This window comes from Balaenoptera musculus, chromosome 14, assembly GCF_009873245.2.
Source record: "Balaenoptera musculus isolate JJ_BM4_2016_0621 chromosome 14, mBalMus1.pri.v3, whole genome shotgun sequence".
NCBI lineage: Eukaryota > Metazoa > Chordata > Mammalia > Artiodactyla > Balaenopteridae > Balaenoptera > Balaenoptera musculus.
Genome location: NC_045798.1, coordinates 47,742,349 through 47,760,867, shown reverse-complemented (window position 1 = coordinate 47,760,867; position 18,519 = coordinate 47,742,349). Strand labels below are relative to the sequence as shown.

Here is an 18,519-nt window from a genome sequence, read left to right as displayed (position 1 = left end):
CTACAATAAAGAAAAATAATTAGAAACATACAGTCAGAGATGACAGTTTTCAGAAATTGGAGGATGAGAGTTAAGACAATGCCTCATTTTGCAAAGTGAAGCCCTGAATTTAGTCCAAGTTTCCACAAAACCTCATAGAACCCAGGACTTTTGCTTTGGGGCCTCTGCATTTTCTATTTCATTTTTTACTGCCTATCAATTAACTAGCTACAGTCTTAGTAAAATAGTTTTGATCTGGAATTTAAAGTTTTTATCTGATCTAACTAGTAGTTTTTAGTCAACAGTACAAATCCTGTCAGAGTGCTAAGCTCCACGTAAACATGTAATAGTTAAGACATTCCCATAGATAAGACATGTAATAGTTAAGACACGTAAAGTTAAGACATTCCCATAGGACTCACCAATCCCAGCTGTACTACTGAATATCTAGTTTTGAAAAAAAAAAGGTTGAAAACAAAACGCTCTTTCTCCTTGCTTCCCTATGGTCAAAATGGAATTCAAAACTTTAGGTCAGCACGTTCTATAAATAAAGCAAAAAGTATTAAGAGCCCCATCCTCTGCAGTCCATCTCCTCTTCGCCAATAAACTAAAAAAATGAAATAAAATCTTTACTGGAAGTCCACTCTAAAACATAAAAGCAAATAAAAAAAATCCAAAGGAAAGCTATAAAGCACAGCAGAGCACAAGATTTGGACTCAATGCCAGGTTGTTCTGAGGCAATTTATTAACCTTTGAGCATCAGATATTTCATAGCTAAGTAAGGATAATGATATAGCACTCACTTCACAGAAGTTGCTGCAAGGAATAAAATGAGATAATTTGCATAAAATGCCTAGCATAGTACTTGGTAGTTTAGGAAACAGAAAATCAAAACAAAGAACACTGTTTCAACCTCACTTTCACATCCAAGAATATGGTTTTGAGTGGGTGGAAAGTATTCTCATCAAAGTGGCTTCTTCCTGACCAGCCCTGGGTCATACTTTGAATGATCTTGAGAAGAATGGATTGAACATGAACAGCCAAGACAGCCGTGGAATCAACCTGGCTTTTAAAACGTCTTATGGAGCTAAGATAAAGAGGAACCCCTACGTGTTATGAAAAATGAGAACACATGGCTCTGTTGAGGGCTTGTGTGCCTTGGTGGCCAGAAAAGACATTATTTGAGAGACGCAGGAAAGAATATGAAGCCTCTGTAGTGTGGTTTGTTTGATTCTTCAGGTGGTCCTGATATTCCCATTTACCCTCTCCCCACCTCCAGTTTGCCTAACATCCGTGCCCTAACTGTGCAAATCACTCTACATGCGTTATCTCATTTAATTCCCACAAGAGCTTCTGGAAGCAGTATGTACTTTGCTCTCCTCACTTAACAAATGAACAAACAGAGGCTCCAATGTTAAATACCTTGCCTAAGGTCACACAGCTGTGACAGGGCTGTTACTGAAACCCAGGTCAGAACCCAGGTCCCCTGTGTTGAATCTGGATAATCATAGTGGGCAGATCAGAATGCATGGAGAAAAATTTCCAATGACAACTTTCAACAATTATTAAATTCCATCTTGAGATTGCATAAAAATAGTCAAAATCATGTGAAAATTATATGCAAATTCAAATTTAACCCTTAACATTTCATGTATTTAGATAAACGTAACAATAAAATGTACTGTTTCAGAGCATGGCTATGAGTGATTTTCCCGCCCATGATAGGCTATACCCCTTTGCTGAAAGGGACTCTGGGGACAAAGCACCACTCTCACATGACAACACACAGAAAAAAGGCTATGTTAACCTTTTGCTTGTTATTACCATTTCTGATAACAGAAACTACGGTCATAAGTATTAGAACTATTCATACTATACCAGATTTTTCTTTCATCTTAAAAAAATCCTTAATATAATGAGATTGGCCATGAGTTGGTAGTTATTGATGGGTAGCTGATGGGTATACAGGGGTTCATTATATTATCCTGTCTACTTCTGTGTATGTTTAAAATTTTTTCATAATAAATTTTTTTAAAGTTTAAAAAAGCTCAATAAACACGAGAGTTGTGTTTTATAGAATTTAAATTAAAAATAGAGCCCGTGTGTCTCGCTACACTGATAATGTCATGTCTGTTACTAGCCATTCAGTGTATTATAAAATGAACGCAAATTCTCTGAGCCATTTCCTTACTGATATGATTTCCTCTCAGCTATATAAGGTTTTTACTTCATAAAAATTATAACTATTAACATATATTGGGAGGCACTAGAGTAGAAATTAAAATAATGTGAAAGTGAAATCTAGGTCTTTATACAATGGCTAATTATTTACATCACAAAGAAAATGATTTTGTCTAAGGCAGGTAACTACTTTACTGTTAACAGTCAGTTTATAAAACAGCATGTTTTTATGATTTCCTACTTAATGCTAATATTTAACATTTTAGCTATACATACATTTTTTCCTCTACAATCTTACTCACTTGAATTAAGAAAGGTAAGCTAAACACAGCATAAAAACATAATGTAAAAGTAAGAAAATATACTTACTATGAAATCATCATAAAACAAAGTGTGACTGACTTGCAAATGTCTTATTAAGCTGCCATTGAAGCTGCTTGGATTCTCATTAGGTACTAAACGGCAAAGTGGACAGAACTGGAAATAAACAAGATCAAGAGTTCAAGAGAGAATTTTAAATAATCATTATTGTCAGAATTAAAAAATTAAATAACCATTCAACAAAATGAATTTTAGATTGGCCATATCTTGGTATTGTTTTAGAATTGTATAAATATTAAGGCAACATAAAGAAATAAAATTGCACTTATTTCTTCATATGCATTTCTTGTATATAAAAGTATATGTTTATCACTTTTTAAAAAATTAATTTATTTATTTTTGGCTGCATTGGGTCTTTGTTGCTGCGCGCGGGGCTTTCTCTAGTTGTGGCGAGCAGGGGCTACTCTTTGTTGCGATGCGTGGGCTTCTCATTGTGGTGGCTTCTCTTGTTGCAGAGCACGGGCTCTAGGCGCATGGGCTTCAGTAGTTGTGGCACGTGGGCTCAGTAGTTGTGGCTCACAGGCTCTAGAGCACAGGCTCAGTAGTTGTGGCACATGGGCTTAGTTGCTACGCGGCACATGGGATCTTCCCAGACCAGGGCTCGAACACGTGTCCCCTGCATTGGCAGTCAGATTCTTAACCACTGTGCCACCAGGGAAGTCCCTATCACTTTATCATTTAAACAATATTACAGTCAGTAGGTGTGCCATAATTTAATTAGTTACCTACCTCTTGGAATACTGACGTTTTCTTGGTATGTGGATATTCTATTATTACAAATTACAGTATCTATATTGTTTACTTTTGGGGGGATTATTTTCTTAGGATACATGACCATAAATGGAGATTAGAAGGTCAAAGTTATGAACTTCACAGTTCATAATATATATTACTCTATAGTTTTATACTGCCACCAGCAATACAGATTATAATACACCAGCATCAAATACTAATACCAGCATCAGGTATTAGTATTTATACATATTTTCCTAATTTAATAGCCATTAATGGCTCTCTAATAAAACTTTTTCATTTTGAAATATTTATAAGCTCACAAGAAATTGCAAAAATAATGCAGAGAGGTACCATGTCACAATCACCCAGCTTCCCCAAATGGTAACTTCTTACATAACTGTGGTACATTACCAAAACCAGGAAATTGGCAATTAACTAGACAACATCTGACTTAGATTTCACCATTTTTTGCATGAACTCATTTTTTGGGGTGTGTACGTATAGTTCTATGAAATTTTATCACACATATAGAAATGCATGTAACTACCAACACAATCAAGATACAGAACTGTTCTCTCACAACAAAGAACTCCCTTGGGCTGCTCCTTAACTTCCTCTTCTCTCCCAAACCCTGGCAACCACCGATCTCTTCTCTAGAACTTTTGAGACTGGCTTTTTTTCACTAAGCATAATGGCCTTGGGATTCATCCAAATTGTTGTGTGCATCAATATAGTTCCTTCCTTTTTACTGCTGCGTAGTATTCCATGGTATGGATGTACCACAGTTTATCCATTTACCTTTGAAGGACATTTGTTGTTTTGGGCTGCTACAAATAGAGCTGCAATGAACATTTGTGCATAGATGTTTTGTGTAAACATATTTTCATTTTTCTAGGAATAATTTCTAGGAGTGCGATTGCTGGGTTAGTGTTACAGTTAACTTTGTAAAAAACTGCCAAACTACTTTGTTTGTAAATGGCTGGACCATTTTACATTCCCACAAGCAATGAGTGAATTATCTAGTTTTTCCTCATTCTCATCACCATTAGTTACTGTCAACATTTTTCTATTTTAGTTGTTTTCATAGGCATGTAGTGGTATCTCATCATGGTTTTAACTTGTAATTCTCAAATGGCTAATATAAGTGACTCTTTCTTTTAATATATACCACTTTATTACGTCTTAACATAGGTTTTTTTTTAAATTGTATTTCTTCGTGTATTCATTTTTAAAAATGAGATGCAGAATCATTACTGAGTGCCAAGTATATGTTAGGCAATAAATGAGGTGGTATTCTCATTTGATTCTCACAGAAACCCAGTGAATTATCATTTTTATTTTGTTGATGAACCCAATTTCAGAGAGGAAAAAAATTAGCTTAAATTTACACCACTTCAAGTATCAGAGCTGGAATCTAGGCCTCTACTAGACAATCCAATGTCCTTTTCATATTATAACAGTGTCTAATTTATCAGCTTGGATGATGTTTTTCTCTAAATTTAAATGAGATCTTTACATAATTCTTTTCTTTCTTATTATTTCATGTGGGGGTGGGTCCCAGTTTCAATATGCTTAACTTCTATAAATAAGGTCCATTTTAAAATTTTGCTCTACTCGATTAATCTTAATGTCTTATTTTAAATAAAATTACATCATTTAAATTATTATTGCTTTATAATAATTAATGACTTCCTTATGTTCTAGCTATCTTGGTTAATTGACAACATGGCTATCCCAAAATAGCACTCAATCTACCCTGAGACCCCTACATAGTGAGAACAGAGCTAAGACCAAGAAATATTTTAATAATAGAAACAACCTAAGTGTCCATCAACAGATGAAGGGATAAAGAAGATATGGTATATATATACACAGTGGAATACTATTCAGCCATAAAAAAAGGAAATCTTGCCATTTGCAGCAACATGGATGGACTTGGAGGGTATTATGCTAAGGGAAATAAGTCAGTCAGAGAAAGACACATTCTGTATGATATCACTTATATGTGGAATCTAAAAAAATTACAACAGACTAGTGAATATAACAAAAAAGAAGCAGACTCACAGATATAGAGAACAAACTAGTGGTTACCAGTAGGGGAAGGGGAGGGGTAACATAGGGGTAGAGGATTAAGAGGTAGGGGATTAAGGGGTACAAACTATTATATATAAAATAAGCTACAAGGATATATTATACAACATATATCCCATATATTGGGATTATGACCAATATTTTATAATAATTATAAATGGAGTATAACCTTTAAAACTTGAGAATCACTATATTGTATACCTACACCTGTAACTTATATAATATTGTACATCATCTGTACTTCAACTGAAAAAAAAAGGATGTTGGCCTCACCTCGGCATGGACCTTATATGACAGTGAACGCAATGGGTAAATAACAGCCACCATATTAGAAGCTGCCACTAACCTCAATCCTTTGGAGCATCTATTACAATGGACACCCAGCTCTATCCGTGGTTTCGATTAACCTCCACAGCAACTCAGCCAATTACAGGACACTTTCTATATAATGGTAAATACCATTTGGGGAAGAAATTAAAGATAACGGAATCCAATGCCAAAAGAGACATGCACTGAAAATAATTATAGACAAATATCCAACCAAACTTAAGGTACCAGATGGCACATCTAATTTAATAGGAGTTTGGAAGCATATCTAAGGAAGATTTTCTCCTTCTAACACATTTATGCACATACGCTCCCACTGCCCAGTCCAGCCACAGATATTCTGAATCCCCACAGAAATAAACTGCTGTGGGGTTGAGGGCTCAGGCTCTTGTCACTACAGCTTTTAATTCCAAACCAGCTGAAGTCCTGTCCCTTCCCATAAGGAATGAACCTCAGGATCAAGGCAGAAAATAAGACTACCTTTGAACCTGTGTGAATGGAAATATGATTTTTTAAATATCCCATTTTTCATATCACTACATCCTACTATGTGCTAGGTTCTCTGCCAAGAGCTGGGCATGCAGTGCTGAACAAAGAAATTAAGTTCTATGGCTTCATGAACCTAATAATTTGGAGGGAGAGACAGACACAAATACACAATTAACGAATTGTGATAAATGAGAAAAAAGAGGGGAGAAAAGCAAGAGCGGAAATTAATTTGGGTGTCAGAGAAGTGAATTTTAAGTTGAGTTCTAAAGGATAAATAAGAACCAACCAGTGGGGACTTCCTTAGCGGTCCAGTGGTTAAGACTCCACGCTTCCACCGCAGGGGGTGCAGGTTCAATCCCTGGTTGGGGAACTAAGATCCCACATGCTGGGCAGAGTGGGGGGGGGGGAGGGGGAAGGGGCACACAGAAAAGAACCAACCAGTGAAAGAAAACACTGGAAAGAGAGAAGAGCCAGAAAGTGTGGTTCTTGCTGAAACGTCTTCCCTTTATAAGATAAAATATTAAATTTCTCTCAAGAGTGGTCTCATAATTCAATCTGAAGCATGCTGTGTGTGTCATTTGCCTTTTTTGAGTCCAATATTCCATAGATATAATTTTTCAAAAAAAGAAAAAGAAAACATGGCAGAATATAATTACTGTGTGACAAAAAGGAGCTGTTCTGAGGTTGCACATGAGAAGAGTCAAAATTCCTTGATGTTCATAACCTACTACCCCTGTTTGCTTGAGCAACTCAGAAAGAAAAGATTAGTTGCTTGTGGTTTCATCTCTGAATTATCTAATTCTATCTGGAAGGCAGAATCGTTAGCCCAAATCTCTAACTGCCCTGAAACTTCTTATATCTGGTAAGTCAGATGATGTCACTGATCTTATCTGAAGGCAAACCTAGCAATTCAGTCCTTTAGAGCAATAATTCCTTGTTAACTTCCACACCAATCCAGAAGCAGCTTAGACTCAGCCCTCCTCATCCAAGGATTCCACCGGGTGTTTTCATCTATGTGCCCCCAGAGGATCCCTAAGCACGTGACTCCAGCCCTGCCACAGTATCTGCATCCAGCCTTTTCCTAACCACAGGGTTTTTCCGGACTTCTAGTGGCACTAGATGCTTCAGAGTGCGTGTCTTAAGCTTCTACACTTAAGCACGGAACACTAACACAGGAAACCTGAAGGTTTTCTGTTCCAGAGACCACTTTTACACAGCCCTGGTGTATTACAGAACCATGGTTTTCTGAGCAATCTGTTCCTGCCTGAAGGCCTTGATAGCATCCTGGTCTTGTGGTAAAATTTACTTCACCTCCTCCACCTCTCCCAGCTTGGGTTCCCCAACTGTGAGAGTACATGGCTTCCTCTGAGAAATCTGCTCCAGCCTTGATTTGATATAGCTGCAAAAATGGTAGTAACCCGGCGTCATCACCTGACTCACTTACCCTGTGAAAAAGGCATCATCATTATCATCATCTCCATTTTACAAATGATGAAACAGAGGCAAAGAGGTTAATGGGATTTTCTGCGATTTGCACCAAAGCTTATCTCCTCCAAAGCCTAGGCTTTCCTCCCCCCGCCCCAGGGCATTGCTGTTCAATAGAAATGTAACAGAAGCCACACACATAATTGTATTTTTTGACTAGCCACATTACAAAAACTAAAAAGAAACAGGTGGGATTAATTTTAATAATATGTTGTATATAACTCCAGATATACAAATTATTATTATTTTTAATAGAACTTTATTGGAGTATAATCGCTTCACAATACCGTGTGAGTTTCTGTTGCACAACAAAGTGAATCAGCCATATGCATACACGTGTCCCCATATCCCCTCCCTCTTCAGCCTCTCTCCACCCTCCCTATCCCACCCCTCTAGGTCATAGCAAAGCACCAAGCCGATCTCCCTGTGCTATGCTGCTGCTTCCCACCAGCCAACTATTTTACATTCAGTAGCATATATATGTCAATGCTACTCTCACTTTGCTCCAGCAAAGCCTAGGCATTTTAACTACTAAATCCCACGATTGCTGGTTTATCTCTGTCCTCATGTCGGCTTTCTTCAATGACCTCTATGACCTCTGAATCATAGAAGACCCAGCTTCCATGGGCCGCCTTCAATCTGATGGCCAAACTGAGCGGCACGTGGACTGGATTTCTGCAGAGCAGGTACACAGTACCAATGGATGGACAAATATGGGGCCTGCCCTGGAGGGGTGCTGTAATGCGGCCCATGGTCCAGAGTGCCTAGTGTTCCTCCAGCCAGAGCAGCACCCCGGCACTACTGGTCAGGGCTCAGACTGTGTCGATAATACCTCCTTCATAGGGTTGCTAGGAGAAGGCAAAGAGGCACCCAGAACTCAGTAAATGGTAGTCACTATTATGCCATCCTAATGCTTTCTTCAAGCTTCCTCTAGGACGGTTCTCCAGGGACCTATCATAAAACACCTCCTTAGCCCAGTTCCTCCCACAGAGCAACTTGAGCAGGAAAAGCCCATGACACCCTCCTCTGCTGCCCCAACACATATCAAGCTCTTAGCTAGCCATTCCAAGAACCAAACCTCTGGGCCATTAGGATGAATAACAAATTCCTTTGACTGTGTTGTGGGAGGACTTTTGTCTTGAACTTGCTAGTGGAGCACAGTGTTTATGCCCTGGAGCTAGACTACTGGGTTCAAACTGTAGCTCTGCTTATTTACCAGCTATGAGACTTACCTCATAAGACTTAACCTCTCTGAGCCCCAGTTTATCATCCGTAAAATGGGGATAAGAATCATATCTATCTCATAGGATTGTCGTAAGGGCTATCTAGCTATCTCTCTATCAATCACCTATCTAATATACTTACATTTCAACTTTCCAAAAGGATTTTATGGAAAAACAAACTAAAAAAACCTCAAACTCATATATATAAAAAACACACATACACATATATACACATGTACACATATACAACATAAAACTAAAATAAAATTCAAAAAACTCTTCAAGGTATCATTTCACATCTGTTAAGCCTGGATAATTTAAAAATAAGTGTACGCATAATTTATCCCTTATAAGTACAACATTCAAAAGTCCATACATTTGTGTTCATACCATCATTTTATAATTTCTTTCCGTATAAGAATAGTCTCTACTCTGATTTTGTTGATCATATTTTGTCCTTTTTCTCTGAGTTAGAAATATGCTACAGGATATTACTATGTAAAAAACTCTCTTATTGGGTAATTCAAGATACTCTCCTAAATCAAAAAAAAATTTTTTTTTTAAAATAAATAAACGTACCCAATCTTGGCCAGGTTAAGGTGAAAGTGGTTTACTCATAAATTGCTGACACAAATATAAATTGACTCAAACTTTTTAGAACACATTTCAAGAGTTAATAAAAACTTGCACTCTTGGTCTCAGAAATATCAATCTAAGGAATCTCCTCTTAGGAAAAAAGTGCTGTAGAGGGAAAAGTTTAAATGTACAAGAACGTGAATTCAAATCCTAAAAATTGTCACCAATCCAAATGTTCTAAAATAGTAAAATGGCTAAGTAAATGATGATGTATCCATCATCACCCTGCCTTACCTCTCAACTATACAAAAATGAAAATTATAAGGGGAACTCCCTGGCGGTCCAATGGTTAAGACTCCACGTTTTCTAATGTGTACCAAATTTAGACACTGCAGAAATGTATAGTAACACAAATCCTCACCACAGGTCTCCTTTCTGATCTGTGATGAGTAATGCAATGATCCAGCAAGCTGTCTTCATCCAATTCCTTCTGACAAAATGGACATACACACCTGGAAATTACATAGAATACAAACATTACTGAAATTGTTGATAATTAGACAGTAGTCACTTAACTAGAGGTAAAAAACAGAATGTAAGTGGATCTAGTTTCTAGTCCTCATTCTTTCTGAGTTGATGTTCTTTTTCCAATCCTGATAATAATCTTGGTGCCTAAATTTCTTCTCATGAGAAATGTAAATGTGCAACCTCACAGGGGCAGGATAGAGAATCAGTTATAGTGCGCTTGAAGCACTTTATTTTCTTTGGAAGAGAAATACAACCTGAGCACCCCATTAATTGAGAAACAGAGGAACAAACCACCCAGCTGTGCCTAGGTTACTTCTTCTGTCCCTTTTACTTCCTCCCTTTCCTAAATCAGGTAACATCTGAATGGGGTGTTACTTTGTTCTCCAACTAGCATATCTAACAACACTGGCATATATAACTACAGGTGTCAACTCACAGTATTAGCATCCAGTGAAGAATGGAAAACAGCCTGCAACTACCTTGTTACCTCCTTATGCACACCTAGGCGTATCTGTCCCTCACATCTGTGCTGTCCAACGGACTAGTCATTCGGTATGTGTCTACTGGGCTAGTCCAAACTGAGATATGCTGGAAGTATAAAACACACACTCAATTTTGAAGGCTTTATATATACATAAAAAAGTAAAATATCTCAATAATTTATATATTGATTACATGTTCAAAGGATAAGACTTTGGCTATATTCAGTTAAATAAAATATATTACAAATTAATTTCACTTGTTTCTTTTTACTTTTTTGAGTATGGCTATTAGAGAATTTAAAATTACATATGTGCTCTGCATTATATTTCCATTGCACAGTGCTGCCTTAAATTCTTAGGGACAATATGGAGGCTTGGAATTTTTTGCTCACTTTCCATTGTAGATAGAACTTCCTGTTCCCCAAGACTTGTATTCTGGACAAGCTCCCTGCATAAGAATTTTTAAAATTTGAATTATGTAGTAATAAGTTCTTCCATAAAGCAAAGATTTCTATCTTAAATGCAAATATTAATCTATCCTGTAATACTGATTAATCAACAACCCTTCTCATTTTCTGTTATTTCAGTTCTTTATTATTTCATTCTAACTAGCAGGAGAAATTAGTATTTAAATTAGGTTTAGTATATTTTAAAATTTTCATAAAGCCTATCAACCTTACAATCAAACCACACAGAATTCATACTCTGCCTAGAGCTAAAATACTCACTTACAATTTAACAGAATGGTATAATCCTATAATAAAAGGTACATTTGCAAAGTAATCTCTAGTAAAACGAGAGGAATGGGGTGATCGTTTAGACTTTTGGGTTAGGAAATTTAAGTTATATTTAGAGTAGTATATTTTCTTTTTTTAAACATTTTTATTTAAGTACAGTTGATTTACAAAGTTGTATTAGTTTCAGGTGCACAGCACAGTGATTCAGTTTTATATATATATCTCATACATATATATTCTTTTTGAGATTCTTTTCCCTTATAGGTTATTACAAAATATTGGGTATCTATCCCTGGGCTATACATGCGTTTTCTTAAAATAAGCAGAACTAACATTTATCTTCAGGAGAAAAGAAGAAATTATACTGAATACCTCTTTGGATAGCTGCGTTCATAAGAAGATTTAATGGTTTCAAAACCATCATCCCTATGCAGGAGAACACAGATCATTTCTTTATTTCTTTAGCAGAGGCAGATGCCAAACTTTTTAATTCCTCTGCCCATCAGGAGAGTAATAACCCAGATTTCTTTCTTTCTTTTTTTTTTTAAGAAAAAATAATTAATGATCAATATCCTCCATTACACCTACTAGCCACCTCCATCCTTCCTCCAGCCCCATATAAGATTACCCAGCAAACAGGTATAGGATTCAGAATGCCTGCCCCACGCCTGTTCTTTCTTTTTAGAATACATACTGAGATGTCACTTCGTCCCTTCTAAAGAGAAACCAGCAAAATGAGAGAGAATGAGCTGGGGAACTGAGAGGAGGTGATGGAAAAGTAAAGACAACAACCTCTAAACCATCATCTACTTCAGGACTCTATTAGTCACAAAATAAAGCCTAGCAGAAATTGAACAGTTCTGCTTTCTATTTTTGTATCTTCTTCCACATAAACTTGTCTGAGGAAGTTTCCACAGTCTCTCCAGTGTTCAGTTGGTTCTCCCCATACAAAGTTTTTAAAGCAGAGAGAGCAAAATTCTTTTGTAATTATTCCCATTAACAAATGATTACCAATAATAGGTATTATGGTTAGAAGCCAAAACATAACTACATACATATTTTCAGCACAAAAACGTTAAGCTTTCTGGCTCATTAAGTTCTTTATAAGCGTATCAAATTTAGCATTAAACTAAATTGTACTGAAACAAACCTTGTTGCTGTCTCTCCAAGTTCTTGTAGTGGTCCATACTTATCTATGTACTTCTGACATGTTCTTATGTGTGCCCTCATTTCACTGAGGCAAACCTATATAAAAGCAGATTAAAATAAGCTCACTGTTGAAAAGGGGCTCATTTCAGTCAATGAAGTCTTTTGTGACCCAGCTTTATTGCTTTCCTTATTTCAAATAAGGTCATAGTGTGGGGTCAGTTGATTAAAAGTATGCAATCATGATAATAGTACAACCAATTTAAGGCATTATCAAGAATAACACTATTTTAAGTAGTTTTTTTTTTTTGGCCACGTCACGAGGCATGTGGGATCTTTGTTCCCCGACCAGGGATTGAACCCGCACCCCCTGCATTGGGAGCACGGAGTCTTAAACACTGGACTGGCAGGGATGTCCCCAAAAAAACCACTATTTTAAAATTTTCTTACAACTAGAAGACCCAAAAGCTGAGTTCTTCAATTTGGTTCTTCTAGAAAGTATATGTTTTTTAAAGTGGAAAGATGTATATTAAAGCAAGTTTACTTTTTTTGGATACTATTACCTAAATCGGTGATGGAAAGAAGGAAGTAAGGAAGAAAAAGGGGAGGGGAAAAAGAGCAAAAGGAAGGAAAGAAAAAAAGTAAAAAGAGAGATAGAAAGAAAGAAAAACAAAGAGAGGTAAAAAGAATAAATAGATGGATTTTAGAGATGTCCAGAGTAAGTAAAAAGAAACCCTGTGCTTCAGGGAAAGATATAAATACCATGGCTTTATAATACATCCAGTAGTATTACATGAATTCACAATATACAGTATACTTAATGGCCCCATTAAGAGCAAACATAAAGGACAGCTACTGCAGTCCATTTTTATCAAGGCAGAATAAAGAGCCCTTGTCCTTCCAGATATACATTCAGATTTCCTAACCATGAGGGATCTGTTGCTAAATAACACATACTCTACTAAATGTGTCATTAGAAACTCTGATAAGATCTTGTGCTAAAGGAAGCTCTGTAAGGTGGCCGACCCACCCTGCTTCATTTTGCCCAAGCTACGGAAGTTAAACCTCAGACATGAAATCTATCATGTCAAGAAAACAGTTATAACTGTCACAAAAGACAAAAATAAAAGCAAATGGGGGGCTTCCCTGGTGGCACAGTGGTTAAGAATCCACCTGCCAATTCAGGGGACACGGGTTCGATCCCTGGTCCGGGAAGATCCCACATGCCGTGGAGCAACTAAGCCCATGTGCCACAACTACTGAGCCTGCACTCTAGAGCCCGTGAGCCACAACTATTGAGCCCGCGCACCGCAACAAAGAGTAGCCCCCGCTTGCCGCAACTAGAGAAAGCCCGCACACAGCAATGAAGACCCAATGCAGCCAAAAATAAATAAATAAAATAAATAAATTATTAAAAAAAAGCAAATGGAAAAGTAAGAACAAATCCTTGCTTTATAACTATCCATCTAAAAAGATGTAAAAGCTAGGACCGATCTAGACATCTGTCTTAAAACAAAATGTTTGGGACTTCCCTGGTGGTGCAGTGGTTAAGAATCCGCCTGCCAAGGCAGGGGACACGGGTCTGGGAAGATCCCGTGTGCCACGGAGCAGCTAAGCCCATGCGCCACAACTGCTGAGCCTGCACCCTAGAGCCCATGTGCACAACAACTGAAGCCCGCGTGCCTAGAGCCCTTGTCCCACAATAAGAGAAGCCACCGCAATGAGAAGCTCACGCACCGCAACGAAGAGTAGCCCCCACTCGCCGCAACTAGAGAAAGCCCACGCACAGCAACGAAGACCCAATGCAGCCAAAAACAAATAATTAATTAAAAAAAAAAACAACAAACGACAGACTGTTCTACAACTTTTAACATCCAACTTTGCACATCAGTGCTCTCTCATCTCCTTATGACTTGTTAAAAGTTTCTTTCTTCTTCTTTATATTCCTTGATCAACAAAGAGACACGTTCCTCACATAAATTAGCAATCTGGGGACTATGCCCTGACAGATGAATTGATAAATTCATAGAGCGTTTACCCCAGACACAAAACTGTGAAAGCCATGGTCAGAGGTGGCAGAAGGAGCACAAGCCACTGAGCTTGCGCTAAAGGTGCTTATCATCTAATGGAGGAAAAATAAACAAAAGATGTGAAGGGGGCTTCCCTGGTGCCGCAGTGGTTGAGAATCTGCCTGCTAATGCAGGGGACACGGGTTCGAGCCCTGGTCTGGGAAGATCCCACATGCCACGGAGTAGCTGGGCCCGTGAGCCACAACTACTGAGCCTGCGCGTCTGGAGCCTGTGCCCCGCAACGGGAGGGGCCGCGATAGTGAAAGGCCCGCGCACCGCGATGAAGAGCGGTCCCCGCACCGCGATGAAGAGTGGCCCCCGCTTGCCGCAACTGGAGAAAGCCCTCGCACGAACCGAAGACCCAACACAGCCAAAAATAAATAAATAAATAAAAATAAAGTAGCTATAAAATTAAAAAAAAAAAAAGAAAAAAAGATGTGAAGACAAGCAGACAGGAAACCGTTTGATACTGGGGACTGGAATACTAAAGCCAGGCTCGTGGAAGGGAGGTAGGGAGGACTCTGAACAGTAAGAAGAGTTGAAAATGTCTGTAGAAGGAATGGCGGTATTCCTGACAAGAGGAACAGATACAAGAAATACCTCAAAGGAAAGATCAAAATACTTCTGAATAATCAGAAATGCAGCGGGGTGAGAAAAGGAAGGGGATCTCCACCCAGGATAACTGAGAGAATGCTCTTGCTTCTGACAGGTACCAAAGATGGGATAAAGAACTGGAAGACAAAATAATACGTGGAGTTTGATTTTGTGCATGTTGAATTTTAAATGATGGCAAAATATCAAAGTAAAAATAATCAGTAATGATATTAAGAATGTGAAAAGCTATTGATTTTGAGCACTTACTATGTTCCACAGTGCTAAAAGCCACTTACGTTTTGTTGTTTACCTTTACAACCACCCTGTGACACGAGCATTACCTTTTCCCTCAATTTAAAAGAGTCAAACAAAAACTTAGATTAATAACTTGCCCCAAATCACAAAGAGTAAGGGAGAGAATTAGTGTTTAATCCCAGCATGTCTGACTCCAAAGACCATGCATGGATTCTGTAATCAGGCAGCCACGAATAGATTTTTGAGTCTTACAAAAATATTCAAAAATGCATTGAGCATTTATTATGTGCCAGTCACTCTTCAAAGTGCTGGGTATACAGCTGTCAATAAAACAGTCATGGTCCTTACCCTCATGGAATCTTGTGGGGATAATGGATAATGGACATTAAATTTAAAAAAATCACAAAAGCATAATTACAAATGGTGATAAGTGCTACGAAGAGAAAGCACAGACTGCTAAGAGAAAGTGTAACAGGCTATATTTTAGATGAACAATCAAGAAAGGTTCTCCAGAGAAATTCAGATCTTCAGTACGCGATCTTTGTTTTGATCTCTAGACAGGTAATACCTAAATATCCTTCCGTTAGCAGTTCAAATTTAATGTATCTAAGACTTAACTTTGTGGATTCTTCTCTAAATTTGCTCGCCACATTAGCACCTTCACCTACTCATCTCAGAAACTTGGGGAACATTTTGATACCTCACTGTCACTCACCTCCACATCCAGTTAATTATCAATTTCCTTCAATCCCTCTCCAGAATACACCTTGAAACAACTTCTTATTCCATACCTAATGCTATTACCCTAACCCAGCTTCCTTAACACCTACCCTAAAATCCACTAAATTGGCTTCACCAATCCTGCTTTTGCCCCCTCCAAACCATTTTCCACTCACATGCTAGAGTGATATCTTAAAAATATAAACCTGATCAAAAGCTTATACTTTTTCTATGACTCACTACTGCATTTAAGATAAAATCTAGAATCTTTGTCACAGCTTCTAAGACCTCACATGATCTAACCAGGCTAGCATAGTAACAACAGAGGAAAACTGCAACAAGGAGGAAGTGGTCAACAGAGATAAATACTGCAAAGCCCAGAACAGTAGAGGTGGAATTATGCCACTGGAATTGAAAATAAAGCTATTCATTGGGTGGGCTGCAACAGCATAGCAGGAATGGAGGCCACATAATAGGGGGTCATGGGAGTAATGGGAAGAGAGGAAATGGAGGTGGTCAATGAAAGCATTTGTTTGAAAAATTAGGTGATGGTGGGCATCAGTGACTGCTGTCCAGCAGCCCATACATAGGAAACCAGAGGAAAGGAAGAGGAGAGGCTGAGACAATAAACTTTGGAAAGTCGGGGTAGGATGAGGTCAAAGGCATAGGTGAAATGACTGGCTGCAAAACAATTTTCTCAGAGTTCTAAGCCGGTAACTATGAGCAAAGGCAGGGTCACATACCAGGGTGTCACACTCGGTGCAATTCTGGAACTCGGATTTCATTTTCTTGGCTACATCAGTTGCTGGAACTCCTTCAGAAGGAAGATATGCCCGGCAGTAAGGACAGGTCCACTTATTGTTCTTGAGACTGGTAGCAATGCAAGAACGGCAGAATCTACAGGACACAAACCAAGAATACATCACTTTCCTTAACAGTATAAAGGAGCCACCACTAGGTGTTCATTTATGGAAACTGTATTTTAATGACACCTTGTACACTAAGAGCTGTTCTGCCAAACGAAAGCTCCATCTGCATCCTACAGCTGCTGGGGAGTCTCTTACCTTCCCTGCAAGACCTCCCTGGGGCCACACGTTCTCACCACGTGTGCTGCACGCATTTAAACAGAAGGTGACAGGGGCTTCCCTGGTGGCGCAGTTGTTGAGAATCTGCCTGCTAATGCAGGGGACACGGGTTCGTGCCCTGGTCTGGGAAGATCCCACATGCCGCGGAGCAACTAGGCCCGTGAGCCACAACTACTGAGCCTGCGCGTCTGGAGCCTGTGCTCTGCAACGGGAGAGGCCGCGATAGTGAGAGGCCCGCGCACCGCGATGAAGAGTGGTCCCCACTTGCCACAACTAGAGAAAGCCCTCGCACAGAAACGAAGACACAACACAGCCAAAAATAAACAGAAGGTGACAGACAAAGTGGTGAAACAGCCTTCCTACAAACAGAATGAAAACTATAACCCAAATATTGCCAGCCATAAAAAATAATGAAATAATGCCATTTCAGCAACATGGATGGACCTAGAGATGATCATACTAAGTGAAGTAAGTCAGAGAAGGACAAATATCACATGGTATCACTTATATGTAGAATCTAAAAAAATGATACAAATAAATTATTTACAAAACAGAAACAGACTCACAGACATAGAAAATAAACTTATGATTACCAAAGGGGAAAGGGAGAGGGAGGGACAAATTAGGAGTTTGGGATTAGCAGATACATACTACTATATATAAAATACATAAGCAACAAGGACCAACTGTATAACACAGGGAACTATATTCAATATCTTAATAACCTATAATGGAAAAGAATCTGAAAAAGAATATATCTATATCTATACCTAAGTGTGTGTATAAATGAATCACTTTCCTGGATACCTGAAACTAACACAACATTGTATATCAACTACACTTCAAAAAACCCCCTGTAACTCAAAGGATATCTAATGTGTTCTTTCTTTTCTTTAATCCTATTTTATCTTAAAATCTGTGGGGCTGGGGGGAATAGGTCTTTGCTCTGTGAGATTCTGTGTGTTAGATAAGAAAATAGCAGCAAGTTGAGGAGGTAAAAATACGAAACACATTAAAGTCTTCATAAAATAATTTTAAACTCATCCTCAGATGCAGGAAATTATCTAATCAAAACTACCACTTTAGGAATGTCCTCCACATCAAGAAATATATTCTCTGTTTACTTAAAGATGATCATGATAAAATCTTAACACAGTCAACGGAATTCACAGAAAATCTTGACCTATCTATGGGAGCTGCTGAAGGCTACACGTGCACAGAAGTAAAAGTGAGCATTTCAATAGGTTATACACATTAGCATGAGCTGACAGCTCTTAACTCAACATGTAATATATATTTGCGAATATTTATACACGGCAAAAGTTAAGCTATTTAAGTAAACTATACATACTGAAAAGTTCATATATCATAGGTAGACATACAGCTGAATGAAGTTTCACAAACAAAATTCCTAGCATATTAGCCATTACTGATTC

At 38.2% G+C, this 18,519-nt stretch overlaps 1 protein-coding gene across 6 annotated transcripts in view; it reads right to left on the bottom strand.

Annotated features, from left to right (window-relative positions):
• RNF125 (ring finger protein 125) overlaps nt 1-18,519 on the bottom strand; it is a 50,219-nt gene that overhangs the window by 13,254 nt on the left and 18,446 nt on the right. For 5 of the 6 annotated variants that reach the window (XM_036823318.1, XM_036823317.1, XM_036823320.1 and 2 more), the window contains exons 2-5: nt 16,742-16,895; nt 12,365-12,459; nt 9,889-9,979; nt 2,530-2,637 (exon numbers count right to left, since the gene is read on the bottom strand). In XM_036823318.1, the coding sequence (XP_036679213.1) occupies nt 2,530-2,637; nt 9,889-9,979; nt 12,365-12,459; nt 16,742-16,895 (448 nt within the window). Of the gene's footprint in view, nt 1-15; nt 1,477-2,529; nt 2,638-9,888; nt 9,980-12,364; nt 12,460-16,741; nt 16,896-18,519 lie in introns of those variants that run through there. The other variant, XM_036823322.1, reaches the window with a different exon arrangement.